We start from the raw sequence: 14150 nt of genomic DNA, 5'->3' as shown, positions 1-14150 counted from the left end.
CCTCACCGAGGATGGAGGCGGGGGCAGCCGATAGAAGAGCGATTGATCGGCCTTCGGCTGCCGACGTGACGGGCGCGCTGGACAGGTAAGTGTCCATTTATTAAATGTCAGCAGCTGCAGAATTTGTAGCTGCAGGCTTTTTTAAAAAAAAAATTGGTCGGACCTCCGCTTTAACTACTTCAATACCGGGCACTTTCGCCCCTTCCTGCCCAGGACAATATTCAGCTCTGTCACACTTTGAATGACAATTGCGCGGTCGTGCTACACTGCACCCAATCTAAATTTTTATTATTTCTGTCCCATAAATAGAACTTTCTTTTGGTGGTATTTGATCACCTCTGCGTTTTTTTTTTCTTCTGCTAAACAAACTAAAAAAGACCAAAATGATGCCATAACATGTTGTTTTCCCCTTTACTGATGGGCACTAGTGTTGCTCACGAATATTCGTATTGCGAATATTCGGCTCGAATATGGCATATTCGAGTATTCGCGATATATTTCGAATTTCGCGGTGAATATTCGCTATTCCGAATATTCGAATTTTTTCAATTTTATTTTTAGAACAGATCACATCCTAGAGATCTCCATCGACGTCTAAAAGCATTGCTGGTATGATTAGAGACCTTGGGCCGAGTAGCTGAAGCGATCATTTTATCTTGCCGAAAAATCGCAATGCGATTATTCGGCAATCGGAATATCGCGCGATTATTTTCTTCGCCCTATCTTCCGCATCAGAGCGATTTTTTCAGTTTCATTTTTTTTCATTTTCAGTTTCATTCCATTTCAGTTGGCGAAATTCCGCAATCAATTTCGCATTCGCATTTTTGCGAAATTTCGATAAAATATCACGAATATTCTGAGCCAATCAGAGTGCTCCTACAGCATTTGTCGAAATTCCGCAATAAATATCGCATTCGCATTTTTGCGAAATTTCGATAAAATATCACGAATATTCTGAGCCAATCAGAGTGCTCCTACAGCATTTGTCGAAATTCCGCAATAAATATCGCATTCGCATTTTTGCGAAATTTCGATAAAATATCACGAATATTCTGAGCCAATCAGAGTGCTCCTACAGCATTTGTCGAAATTCCGCAATAAATATCGCATTCGCATTTTGCGAAATTTCGATAAAATATCACGAATATTCTGAGCCAATCAGAGTGCTCCTACCGCAGTTGTCGAAATTTCGCAATTATGTTCGCATTCGCAATAGCGAAATTTCGCAATCATTTAATTTCGATAAAATATCACGAATATTCGAATTTAGCGAATATATCTCGAATATTCGACTATATATTCGAGATATATCGCGAAATCGAATATGGCGTATTCTGCTCAACACGAATGGGCACCATGCCTCTGATGGGCATGTATGCCTCTATTGAGGAAACGATATCAGTTTTGTTAGGACTATAGATAAGCAGAGAGCCGTGAAGTGGCCTGTAGCTTATCCATGCATTTGCAAATGTGTGCAACCAATCCTCTGCTTTTAACATACAAGTTAGACAGTTGAATTTGGCTTGCTGATTGGGTGGTAAGTTTGAGCTTGGTTATTACGCATTTATTACTTTACTACTGTTTGCATCAAATCGCATCTCATTTTAACCACTTCCTTACTGGGCACATATACCCCTTCCTGACCAGGTGAAATTTCAGCTTCCGGCACTGCGTCGCTTTAACTGACAATTGCGCGGTCGTGCGACGTGGCTCCCAAACAAAATTGACGTCCTTTTTTCCCCACAAATAGAGCTTTCTATTGGTGGTATTTGATCACCTCTGCGGTTTTTATTTTTTGCGCTATAAACAAAAATAGAGCGACAATTTTGAAAAAAAAACAATATTTTTTACTTGTTACTATAATAAATTGCCCAATTTTTTAAAAAAAAATAATTTTTTCTCAGTCTAGGCGATACGTATTATTCTACATATTTTTGTTAAAAAAAAAAAATCGCAAGAAGCGTCTGGTTTGCGCAAAAGTTATTGCGCTTACAAAATAGGGGACAGAATTATTATTTTTTATTATTTTTTTTTACTACTAATGGCGGCGATCAGCATTTTTTTTCGTGACTGCGACATTATGGCGGAGACATCGGACACTTTTGACACATTTTTGGCGCCATTCACATTTATACAGCGATCAGTGCAATAAATATGCACTAATTACTGTATAAATGTGACTGCCATTGAAGGGGTTAACACTAGGGGGTGAGGAAGGGGTTAATGTGTACCCTGAATTGTGTTACTAACTGTGGGGGAAGGGGGGTGACTGGGGGAGGTGACCGATGCTGTGTCCCTATGTACAAGGGACACAGATCGGTCTCCTCTCTCCCCTGACAGGACGTGGAGCTCTGTGTTTACACACAGAGCTCCACGTCTTGTCCCTGTAGCCGCCGATCGCGAGTCCCTGGCGGACATCGCGGCCGCCAGGCACTCGCATCGGCATCTCAGCGATGCGGCGCGCGCGCCCGCGCCGCTGGCTGCGCGCGCAGGCCGTAAAAACACGGCCTCCCAGAGATGTAGAGCCACCCTGCGGCCGTACAAAGTCGTACGGCCGTCGGGAACTTCTCTTTTTCCAACTTCTCTTTTTCCATTTTCGGGGATGAAGGCATGTGTCTATATGCCTCATTCAAAGTCCCAAACCATGTTCTATGCCTCTGATGGGCACTAATGTGGCAGCACTGATGAGGCGGCACTGATGAGTTTGCACTGATGGGCGTTTGAAGATAAATTTTCACGCCAAAAAAATGTGGAACATAGACTTGAATACTAAATAAAATTAAAATGAAGCTTTTAATGAGCACATTACTCTTGCAATAGAGGTTCTCTTGTGGATCCTATTTCTTTCACTATTGACCTACGAGTCTTTGTTATTTTATGTGTTTATTGTTTATTTTTTAATAGACATCACATGAGTTTTGTAATTGCTATCACTATTGAATGGTTGATCTATTCAACATTATTTTTTGTTATTGTGCCAAGACACATATTTTGTTGTAATAGCGTCCCCTACTTACCACACATTCACTGATGGGCGTTGATGAGGAGGCACTGATATGTAGAATTGATGAGCACTGATATGTGGCACTGATAGGCGGCACTGATAAGCTGCACTGATGGGCATTGACAGGTGGTACTGATTGGCACTGACAGGTGGCACTGATGGGCAGCACTGATGATAAGGTAATGATGTGTTACTGACAGGCTTTACTGCTGGGCACTGATTGGCACTGTAATGGGCACTGGTTGGCACTGTGGTGGGCTATGATTGGCACTGTGGTGGGCACTAATTGGTACTTTGGTGGGCACTTGCAGACTTTATTATTGGGGCATTGCTGGGCACTGATTGTTAGATGATTGGCACATCTGAGGGGGCTGTGCTGATAATCAATGTGCTGACTATCAGCGCCGACCCCCCCTCTGATAGGGAGAGCTGACGATCGGCTCTCCCTGTCAGCGCGAACCGAGGAATGCTGTTTAATGGCACTTCCTGATTCACATGACGATCAGCTGTGATTGGTCACAGCTGATCACGTGGTAAGAAGCCTCTGACAGAGGATTCTTATCACGATCGGAGATGCGGGGTGTCAGACTGACACGCCGCACTCGCAATCGCCACACTGCGCAGCCTCACGGGCGCGCGTCGGCATGTTATCCTGCTGGACGTCATATGATAACAGAACCAGTCAGGATAACAGAACCGCTTCCCGGACATCTATCTGCTATAGGCCGGGCCGGAAGTGGTTAAAGTGGTTGTAAAGCCTACATTTTTTTTACCTCGATGCATTCTGTAACGGAATGACCCGTGACACCCAGAGACTTTTGAAGGATGGGGGGGGGGTACTCCTGTGCCAGCGTCACTAATGACTCTTGGGTCTATGGTCATCCTGTGCCCCTTTTGGGCATAGGGTGACTGAGAAATGATAATTATAAATGACATGAGATTGGGCATTACTGATAATTCATGTATTGCAGGAGATCTGGACATATTACAGGTGATTTCATTCTGACCCCCAACAGGTCAATAAGAGTGTCTCCTTCAATGCTAATACTGTTTTGTGTGAAAAGTCTATTGATGATAGAGCTTAATACTAAAGAATAGATTGTAAGGGAAAGGAAAACACTTCTGAATAGAGCAGATCCTCTGGCCCTGGATAACAGGAAAGAATTACCTATATTTTTTGTGAGGGGAATGTGTAGGAATAATTTTTTTTATTAAAAATGAATCTAAAATTCCCTGAGAACTTGATATCTTTTCCTAGTTAAGAGGAATGTTTAATTTTAATCGTATCTCCTGTTATTGGGGTGAAGCTAGAAGACCCCCGATGTCTCCATTGAGAGGACCTTGTCACTCCTGTCACATAAGGGACTTGTCAGTACATACCGTATTTATCGGCGTATACCGCGCACCTTTTTGCCCTGAAAATCAGGGAAAAATCGTGGTTGCGCGATATACGCCGATACCCGCTTTCCCGCGCCGAGTTTGAATACTGCGCCGACATATACCGAGCGCAGTACACTCGTGTATAGTCGGCCAGTCTCGGCTCCTCTCGCGCTGACGTCCTGGACGTACAGGACGTGAGCGCGAGATTAGCCGAGCATTGCCGACTATACGCGAGTGTACTGCGCTCTGTATATGTCGGCGCAGTATTCAAACTCGGCGCGTGAAACGAGCGGGGAGGACGCGAAGACGCCGCAGAAGGACGCCGGACCCGACGAAGAGGACACCCGAAGCCGCAGAAGGACGCCGGACCCGACGAAGAGGACACCCGAAGCCGCAGAAGGACGCCGGACCCGACGAAGAGGACACCCGAAGCCGCAGAAGGACGCCGGACCCGACACCCGAAGCCGCAGATGGACGCCGCGCAAGACACCAAAACTGTAAGTACAAAAAACTTTTTTCCACAGGAATTTCGGGCAACTTTAGGGGTGCGCGTTATACGCGGGAGCGCGCTATACCCCAATAAATACGGTACATATATACATGGGTAATACTTAAACACCTATTACACATCCCTACACACACCAGAAGTGGAAGACATAGCCATAGAAAGGTCATGAAAGGGTTAAATAAAAGAGGAAGCAATTCAAATGTAAATATACCAAATTTTTATTGTGTGTTTATGAAAGTATAATTATGGACCTATACACATTTTTTTCCTTTTCCAATATACTCTGATTAAACCAAGAGTCCTTTAGTAAAATCAATTGGCCAGAAATTAAGATGATGGACCAAGAGATTCCAAGCCTGCCCACCACGGCAAGGTAGACTCTTCTAGGGCAGGACCTACACTAACTACACTAAGCTACCCTACTGGATGCTAGTCATCCTTTTTCTAATGTTGGGTGTATGTTTGTAGTACGGCCTCATCCTATAATCTGTGTTGTCTGTCTGTGTGCATCTCTCTAAAGCATGGAGCGGTCAGTTTATGTACATCTGGACGTCCTCTGTTAGTGTAGGTCAGTGTATGCCAGTCATTGTATGTTGTCCAGTGTGTGTCAGTAAATAAATGTTAGTCCTGTTTTTATCTGCAAGGGGCCATCGGGCCCCTTGCATGTGTAATGCCTATACCCCCTGATGGCGGCCCTGATTGTAATCTTTATATTCATGCAGTCTGTGGGCTGAACGAAAAAAAGACATTGATCAGTGGGTATGCCCACCATTAGAATACCGCCCTTCATCCACCCACTTCTAATGATGGGCATACATGCATCATTTTTTTTAAACTGTGGTGGTGAAATCACCTCCTACAGCGCTGGAGTCGCTGATTTACATATTGTGGGAGCAATCGATGTTGCTTTCAAGATAAGTAAATCTGTGCTGCAGCTGAACTGCTGTTCCCCCCACTCTTCACCCCCCCTCAGACACTACTGTTCCCCCACTCCTCAAACCCATCAGACGCTGCTGTTCACCCACTCCCCCCCCCTATCAGACTCTGCTGTTCCCCCACTCCTCACCCCCACCAGACGCTGCTGTTCCCCCCACTCTTCAACCCCCCATCAGACACTCCTGCTCCCCCCACTTCACACCCCCATCAGACACTGCTGTTCCCCCCACTCCTCACCCCCCATCAGACACTTCTGTTCCCCCACTCCTTACCCCCCATCAGACACTGCTGTTCCCCCACTCCTCACCCCCCATCAGACATTGCTGTTCCCCCACTACTCACCCCCATCAGACACTGCTGTTCCCCCCACTCCTCGCCCCCATCAGAGGAGTGGGGGGAACAGAAGTGTCTGATGAGGGGTGAGGAGTGGGGGGAACAGCAGTGTCTGATGGGGGGCGAGGAGTGGGTGGAACAGCAGTGTGTGATGGGGGGTGAGGAGTGGGGGAACAGCAGTGTCTGATGGGGGGTGAGGAGTGGGGGGGACAGCAGTGTCTGATGGGGGTGAGGAGTTCCCCCCACTCCTCGCCCCCATCAGACACTGCTGTTCCCTCCACTCTTCACCCCCCATCGGACCCTGCTGTTCCCCCCACTCCTCCCCCCCCATCAGACACTGCTGTTCCCCCCACTCCTCGCCCCCATCAGACACTGCTGTTCCCCCTGCTTCTCACCCCCCATCAGACACTGCTGTTCCCCCCACTCCTCACCCCCCATCAGACACTGCTGTTCCCCCACTCCTCACCCCCCATCAGACACTGCTGTTCCCCCCACTATTCACCCCCCATCAGACACTGCTGTTCCCCCCACTCCTCACCCCCCATCAGACACTGCTGTTCCCCCACTCCTCACCCCCCATCACACACTGCTGTTCCACCCACTCCTCGCCCCCCATCAGACACTGCGGTTCCCCCCACTCCTCACCCCCATCAGACACTTCTGTCCCCCCCACTCCTCGCCCCCCATCAGACACTGCTGTTCCCCCCACTCCTCGTCCCCATCAGACACTGCTGCTCCCCCCACTCTTCACCCCCATCAGACACTGCTGTTCCCCCCACTATTCACCCCCCCATCAGACACTGCTGTTCCCCCCACTATTCACCCCCCATCAGAAACTGCTGCTCCCCCCACTATTCACCCCCCATCAGACACTGCTGTTCCCCCACTCCTCACCCCCCATCAGACATTGCTGTTCCCCCACTACTCACCCCCATCAGACACTGCTGTTCTCCCCACTCCTCGCCCCCATCAGAGGAGTGGGGGGAACAGAAGTGTCTGATGGGGGGTGAGGAGTGGGGGGAACAGCAGTGTCTGATGTGGGGCGAGGAGTGGGTGGAACAGCAGTGTGTGATGGGGGGTGAGGAGTGGGGGAACAGCAGTGTCTGATGGGGGGTAAGAAGTGGGGGGGACGGCAGTGTCTGATGGGGGTGAGGAGTTCCCCCACTCCTCGCCCCCATCAGACACTGCTGTTCCCCCCACTCTTCACCCCCCATCAGACACTGCTGTTCCCCCCACTATTCACCCCCCATCAGACACTGCTGTTCCCCCCACTCTTCACCCCCCATCGGACCCTGCTGTTCCCCCCACTCCTCGCCCCCCATCAGACACTGCTGTTCCCCCCACTCCTCGCCCCCCATCAGACACTGCGGTTCCCCCCACTATTCACCCCCCCTCAGACACTGCTGTTCCCCCCACTCCTCACCCCCCATCAGACACTGCTGTTCCCCCCACTCCTCACCCCCCATCACACACTGCTGTTCCCTCCACTCCTCGCCCCCCATCAGACACTGCGGTTCCCCCCACTCCTCACCCCCCATCAGACACTTCTGTCCCCCCCACTCCTCGCCCCCCCATCAGACACTGCTGTTCCCCCCACTCCTCGTCCCCATCAGACACTGCTGCTCCCCCCACTCTTCACCCCCATCAGACACTGCTGTTCCCCCCACTATTCACCCCCCCCATCAGACACTGCTGTTCCCCCCACTATTCACCCCCCATCAGACACTGCTGTTCCCCCCACTATTCACCCCCCCATCAGACACTGCTGTTCCCCCCACTATTCACCCCCCATCAGAAACTGCTGCTCCCCCCACTATTCACCCCCCCATCAGACACTGCTGTTCCCCCACTCCTCACCCCCCATCAGACATTGCTGTTCCCCCACTACTCATCAGACACTGCTGTTCCCCCCACTCCTCGCCCCCATCAGACACTGCTGTTCCCCTCACTCTTCACCCCCCATCAGACTCTGCTGTTCCCTCCACTCTTCACCCCCCATCGGACCCTGCTGTTCCCCCCACTCCTCGCCCCCCATCAGACACTGCTGTTCCCCCCACTCCTCGCCCCCATCAGACACTGCTGTTCCCCCTGCTTCTCACCCCCCATCAGACACTGCTGTTCCCCCCACATCACACACTGCTGTTCCACCCACTCCTCGCCCCCCATCAGACACTGCTGTTCCCCCCACTCCTCACCCCCCATCAGACACTGCTGTTCCCCCCATTCCTCACCCCCCATCAGACACTGCTGCTCCCCCACTCCTCACCCCCCATCAGACACTTCTGTCCCCCCCACTCCTCGCCCCCCATCAGACACTGCTGTTCCCCCCACTCTTAACCCCCCATCAGACACTGCTGTTCCCCCCACTCCTCACCCCCCATCAGACACTGCTGCTCCCCCCACTTCTTCACCTCCCATCAGACACTTCTGTCCCCCCCACTCCTCGCCCCCCATCAGACACTGCTGTTCCCCCCACTCCTCACCCCCCATCAGACACTGCTGTTCCTCCCACTGCTCACTCCCCATCAGACACTGCTGTTCCCCCCACTCCTCTGCTTTCTACATTATTTCCCCCAGGTCTGCTGCATTCCTCTTCATGTCTGGTTTTACCACTTGTAGTATGTGATAGTACTTTTGCACTCCACCACTAGCCTCTTTCTATCTTTTCTCCATACCCCTGTCCAATTTTGTTCCGCTGTCCTAATCTGCGGCATTTCCCTGCTCTCCTGTCTCTCCTGTCTCCTCCTGGCCTCCTCCCTCCTCCTGGCCTCGTCCCTCCTCCTGGCCTCCTCCCTCCTCCTGGCCTCGTCCCTCCTCCTGGCCTCCTCCCTCCTCCTGGCCTCGTCCCTCCTCCTGGCCTCGTCCCTCCTCCTGGCCTTCTCCCTCACCCTGGCCTCTTCCCTCGCCCTGGCCTCTTCCTCCAACCTGGCCTTCAGTCTAATCCAGGCCTCCTCCCTCATCCTGTTCTCCTCTATTAGTCTTGCATGCTCCCTTCTTCTGGCCTCGTCCCTTATTCTGGCTTGTTCTTGTTCCCTGGCCTCCTCCATTTTTCTGTTCTCTATTATCCTGGCCTCCTCCCTCACCCTGTCCTCCTCCCTTTTCCTGGCCAGCCTTAACTCCATCAATTTGGCCTTCTCCCTTTTCCCTTCCAGCCTTGCCTCCCTCACCCTGGCCTCCTCCCTTTTCCTGGCCAGCCTTAACTCCATCAATTTGGCCATCTCCCTTTTCCCTTCCAGCCTTGCCTCCCTCACTATGGCCTCCTGCTCTTTTCTGGCCTCCTCACGTATCCTCTCCTCTTCTCTTATCCTCTCATCCTCCCTTTCCCTGGCCAGCAGCCATGCGTTTACCTCCGTTAACATGTCCTCCTTTCTTATCCTGGCCTCCTCCTTTTTTCTGTTCTCCTCCTCTCTTATCCTCTCCTCCTCTCTTATCCTCTCCTCCTCTCTTATCCTCTCCTCCTCTCTTATCCTCTCCTCTTCTCTTATCCTCTCCTCCTCTCTTATCCTCTCCTCTTCTCTTATCCTCTCCTCCTCTCTTATCCTCTCCTCCTCTCTTATCCTCTCCTCCTCTCTTATCCTCTCCTCTTCTCTTATCCTCTCCTCCTCTCTTATCCTCTCCTCTTCTCTTATCCTCTCCTCCTCTCTTATCCTCTCCTCCTCTCTTATCCTCTCCTCTTCTCTTATCCTCTCCTCCTCTCTTATCCTCTCATCTTCTCTTATCCTCTCCTCTCTTATCCTCTCCTCTCTTATCCTCTCCTCTTCTCTTATCCTCTCCTCTTCTCTTATCCTCTCCTCCTCTCTTATCCTCTCCTCCTCTCTTATCCTCTCATCTTCTCTTATCCTCTCCTCTTCTCTTATCCTCTCCTCCTCTCTTATCCTCTCCTCTTCTCTTATCCTCTCCTCCTCTCTTATCCTCTCCTCCTCTCTTATCCTCTCCTCCTCTCTTATCCTCTCATCTTCTCTTATCCTCTCCTCTTCTCTTATCCTCTCCTCCTCTCTTATCCTCTCCTCCTCTCTTATCCTCTCCTCCTCTCTTATCCTCTCCTCCTCTCTTATCCTCTCCTCTTCTCTTATCCTCTCCTCCTCTCTTATCCTCTCCTCCTCTCTTATCCTCTCCTCCTCTCTTATCCTCTCCTCCTCTCTTATCCTCTCATCTTCTCTTATCCTCTCCTCTTCTCTTATCCTCTCCTCCTCTCTTATCCTCTCCTCCTCTCTTATCCTCTTCTCTTCTCTCATCCTGGCCTCCTCCCTCACCCTGGCCTCTTTCCTCACCCTGGCGTCTTCCTCCAACCTGGCCTTCAGTCTAATCCAGGCCTCCTCACTCATCCTGTTCTCCTCTATTATTCTTGCAAGGTCCCTTCTTCTGACCTCGTCCCCTATTCTTTTCTCCTCCCTTATTCTGGCTTGAATTTGTGCCCTGGCCTCCTCCATTTTCCTGTTCTCTATTATCCTGGCCTCCTCAATTATCCTGGCCTCCTCCCTCATCCTGGCCTCGTCCCTCATCCTGGCCTCGTCCCTTACCCTGGCCTCGTCCCTCATCCTGGCCTCGTCCCTCATCCTGGCCTCCTCCCTCATCCTGGCCTCGTCCCTCCTCCTGGCCTCGTCCCCCCTCCTCCTGGCCTCATCCCTCATCCTGGCCTCCTCCCTCACCCTGGCCTCTTTCCTCACCCTGGCGTCTTCCTCTAATCTGGCCTTCAGTCTAATCCAGGCCTCATTACTCATCCTGTTCTCCTCTATTATTCTTGCAAGGTCCCTTCTTCTGACCTCGTCCCCTATTCTTTTCTCCTCCCTTATTCTGGCTTGAATTTGTGCCCTGGCCTCCTCCATTTTTCTGTTCTCTATTATCCTGGCCTCCTCTCTTATCCTGGCCTCCTCCCTCATCCTGGCCTTCATTATATTCCAGGACTCCTCCCTCATCTTGTTCTCCTTTATTACTCTCGCATACTCCTTTCTTGTGGCCTCGTCCCCTATTCTTTTCTCCTCCCTTATTCTGGCTTGTTCTTGTGCTCTGGCCTCCTCCATTTTTCTGTTCTCTATTATCCTGGCCTCCTCAATTATCCTGGCCTCCTCGTTTTTTCTGTTCTCCTCCTCTCTTATCCTCTCCTCCTCTCTTATCCTCTCCTCCTCTCTTATCCTCTCCTCCTCTCTTATCCTCTCCTCCTCTCTTATCCTCTCCTCCTCTCTTATCCTCTCCTCTTCTCTTATCCTCTCCTCCTCTCGTATCCTCTCCTCCTCTCTTATCCTCTCCTCTCTTATCCTCTCCTCCTCTCTTATCCTCTCCTCCTCTCTTATCCTCTCCTCTTCTCTTATCCTCTCCTCCTCTCTTATCCTCTCCTCTTCTCTTATCCTCTCCTCCTCTCTTATCCTCTCCTCTTCTCTTATCCTCTCCTCCTCTCTTATCCTCTCCTCTCTTATCCTCTCCTCCTCTCTTATCCTCTCCTCCTCTCTTATCCTCTCCTCCTCTCTTATCCTCTCCTCCTCTCTTATCCTCTCCTCCTCTCTTATCCTCTCCTCTTCTCTTATCCTCTCCTCTTCTCTTATCCTCTCCTCCTCTCTTATCCTCTCCTCCTCTCTTATCCTCTCCTCTCTTATCCTCTCCTCCTCTCTTATCCTCTCCTCCTCTCTTATCCTCTCCTCCTCTCTTATCCTCTCCTCCTCTCTTATCCTCTCCTCCTCTCTTATCCTCTCCTCCTCTCTTATCCTCTCCTCTTCTCTTATCCTCTCCTCTTCTCTTATCCTCTCCTCCTCTCTTATCCTCTCCTCCTCTCTTATCCTCTCCTCTCTTATCCTCTCCTCCTCTCTTATCCTCTCCTCCTCTCTTATCCTCTCCTCCTCTCTTATCCTCTCCTCCTCTCTTATCCTCTCCTCCTCTCTTATCCTCTCCTCCTCTCTTATCCTCTCCTCCTCTCTTATCCTCTCCTCCTCTCTTATCCTCTCCTCTTCTCTTATCCTCTCCTCTCTTATCCTCTCCTCCTCTCTTATCCTCTCCTCTTCTCTTATCCTCTCCTCCTCTCTTATCCTCTCCTCTCTTATCCTCTCCTCCTCTCTTATCCTCTCCTCCTCTCTTATCCTCTCCTCTCTTATCCTCTCCTCCTCTCTTATCCTCTCCTCCTCTCTTATCCTCTCCTCCTCTCTTATCCTCTCCTCCTCTCTTATCCCCTCCTCTCTTATCCTCTCCTCCTCTCTTATCCTCTCCTCTTCTCTTATCCTCTCCTCTTCTCTTATCCTCTCCTCCTCTCTTATCCTCTCCTCCTCTCTTATCCTCTCCTCCTCTCTTATCCTCTCCTCCTCTCTTATCCTCTCCTCCTCTCTTATCCTCTCCTCCTCTCTTATCCTCTCCTCCTCTCTTATCCTCTCCTCCTCTCTTATCCTCTCCTCCTCTCTTATCCTCTCCTCTCTTATCCTCTCCTCCCCTCTTATCCTCTCCTCTCTTATCCTCTCCTCTTCTCTTATCCTCTCCTCCTCTCTTATCCTCTCCTCCTCTCTTATCCTCTCCTCCTCTCTTATCCTCTCCTCTTCTCTTATCCTCTCCTCCTCTCTTATCCTCTCCTCCTCTCTTATCCTCTCCTCCTCTCTTATCCTCTCCTCTTCTCTTATCCTCTCCTCCTCTCTTATCCTCTCCTCCTCTCTTATCCTCTCCTCCTCTCTTATCCTCTCCTCCTTTCTTATCCTCTCCTCCTCTCTTATCCTCTCCTCTTCTCTTATCCTCTCCTCCTCTCTTATCCTCTCCTCCTCTCTTATCCTCTCCTCCTCTCTTATCCTCTCCTCCTCTCTTATCCTCTCCTCCTCTCTTATCCTCTCCTCCTCTCTTATCCTCTCCTCCTCTCTTATCCTCTCCTCTTCTCTTATCCTCTCCTCTCTTATCCTCTCCTCCTCTCTTATCCTCTCCTCCTCTCTTATCCTCTCCTCCTCTCTTATCCTCTCCTCTTCTCTTATCCTCTCCTCCTCTATTATCCTCTCCTCTCTTATCCTCTCCTCTCTTATCCTCTCCTCTCTTATCCTCTCCTCCTCTCTTATCCTCTCCTCTCTTATCCTCTCCTCCTCTCTTATCCTCTCCTCCTCTCTTATCCTCTCCTCCTCTCTTATCCTCTCCTCTTCTCTTATCCTCTCCTCCTCTATTATCCTCTCCTCCTCTCTTATCCTCTCCTCTCTTATCCTCTCCTCCTCTCTTATCCTCTCCTCCTCTTGTTTCTTCTCTTCTTTCCTATGTTCCTTTGAACCAAATATGTGCACCTATAACGAGAAAAAAAAGAAGGTAAGTTGAAGTACAGATATTAAAGTGAAACTCTACCCATTTATTTTTTGGATAGAGTGTGAAAAGAGTTCAATCTTTTCCAAAGTTTTGTTTTATCTTTTATGTCTTTTCACTTCCCGTCATCTCAGGAAGAGAGGAAGTGAAAAAAAAAAAAGACAAGTCATAAATCTGAGCTATTTACATGTCTCCGAAAACCACAAATCATAAATCCTCTCCCATCAGGGCTCTGCCAGTATCTGCTGTACTGTATGTAAAAACCTCTTCTGGGTTCTTATCGCTGTCTGTGTCTCCATATGGGAGATTTCCCCTCACTTCCTGCGCCGGTGACACAACAGAAAGTAAAGGCTGTCTCACCAACAGGGATAACTAGCACAACCTTATCACAGAGTCCAGGGGTAAAGGGTTTACTACAATCCTAAAGCTGGCCTTATACCTTATAGCAACCCATGACGCTTTTTAGAGGGACGGCAAGGGTTGCTGCATGGGCATGTCAACCACCCTCTGAAAAGCAACCCTCCATGGATCGCTTTTTAGAGGGACGGCAAGGGTTGCCGCAATGGGCATGTCAACCACCCTCTGAAAAGCAACCCTCCGTGGATCGCTTTTTAGAGGGACGGCAAGGGTTGCCGCAATGGGCATGTCAACCACCCTCTGAAAAGCAACCCTCCGTGGATCGCTTCTCAGAGGGGCGGCCAGGGTTGCTGCATGTGTAAACGAGCCATAATACAATTTTAT

The 14150-nt window shown here is 50.0% G+C and overlaps 1 protein-coding gene across 1 annotated transcript in view; it reads right to left on the bottom strand.

The window, feature by feature from the left end:
* The window catches only part of LOC120920101 (trichohyalin-like), a gene marked incomplete at its 5' end in the record, with an annotated part of 39778 nt that extends 27867 nt beyond the window's left edge, over positions 1-11911 (bottom strand). The window contains 2 exons of the mRNA XM_040332014.1: positions 9050-10291; positions 11225-11911. Coding sequence (XP_040187948.1) covers positions 9050-10291; positions 11225-11911 — 1929 coding nt within the window. The remainder of the gene's footprint in view (positions 1-9049; positions 10292-11224) is intronic.
* Positions 11912-14150: the final 2239 nt, after the last annotated feature.

The sequence above is a fragment of the Rana temporaria genome, chromosome 13 (genome assembly GCF_905171775.1).
Source record: "Rana temporaria chromosome 13, aRanTem1.1, whole genome shotgun sequence".
In the NCBI taxonomy this organism is placed as follows: Eukaryota; Metazoa; Chordata; class Amphibia; order Anura; family Ranidae; genus Rana; species Rana temporaria.
Note: the sequence above shows the minus strand (reverse complement) of the source record. Positions and strands in the feature narration are given on the sequence as shown.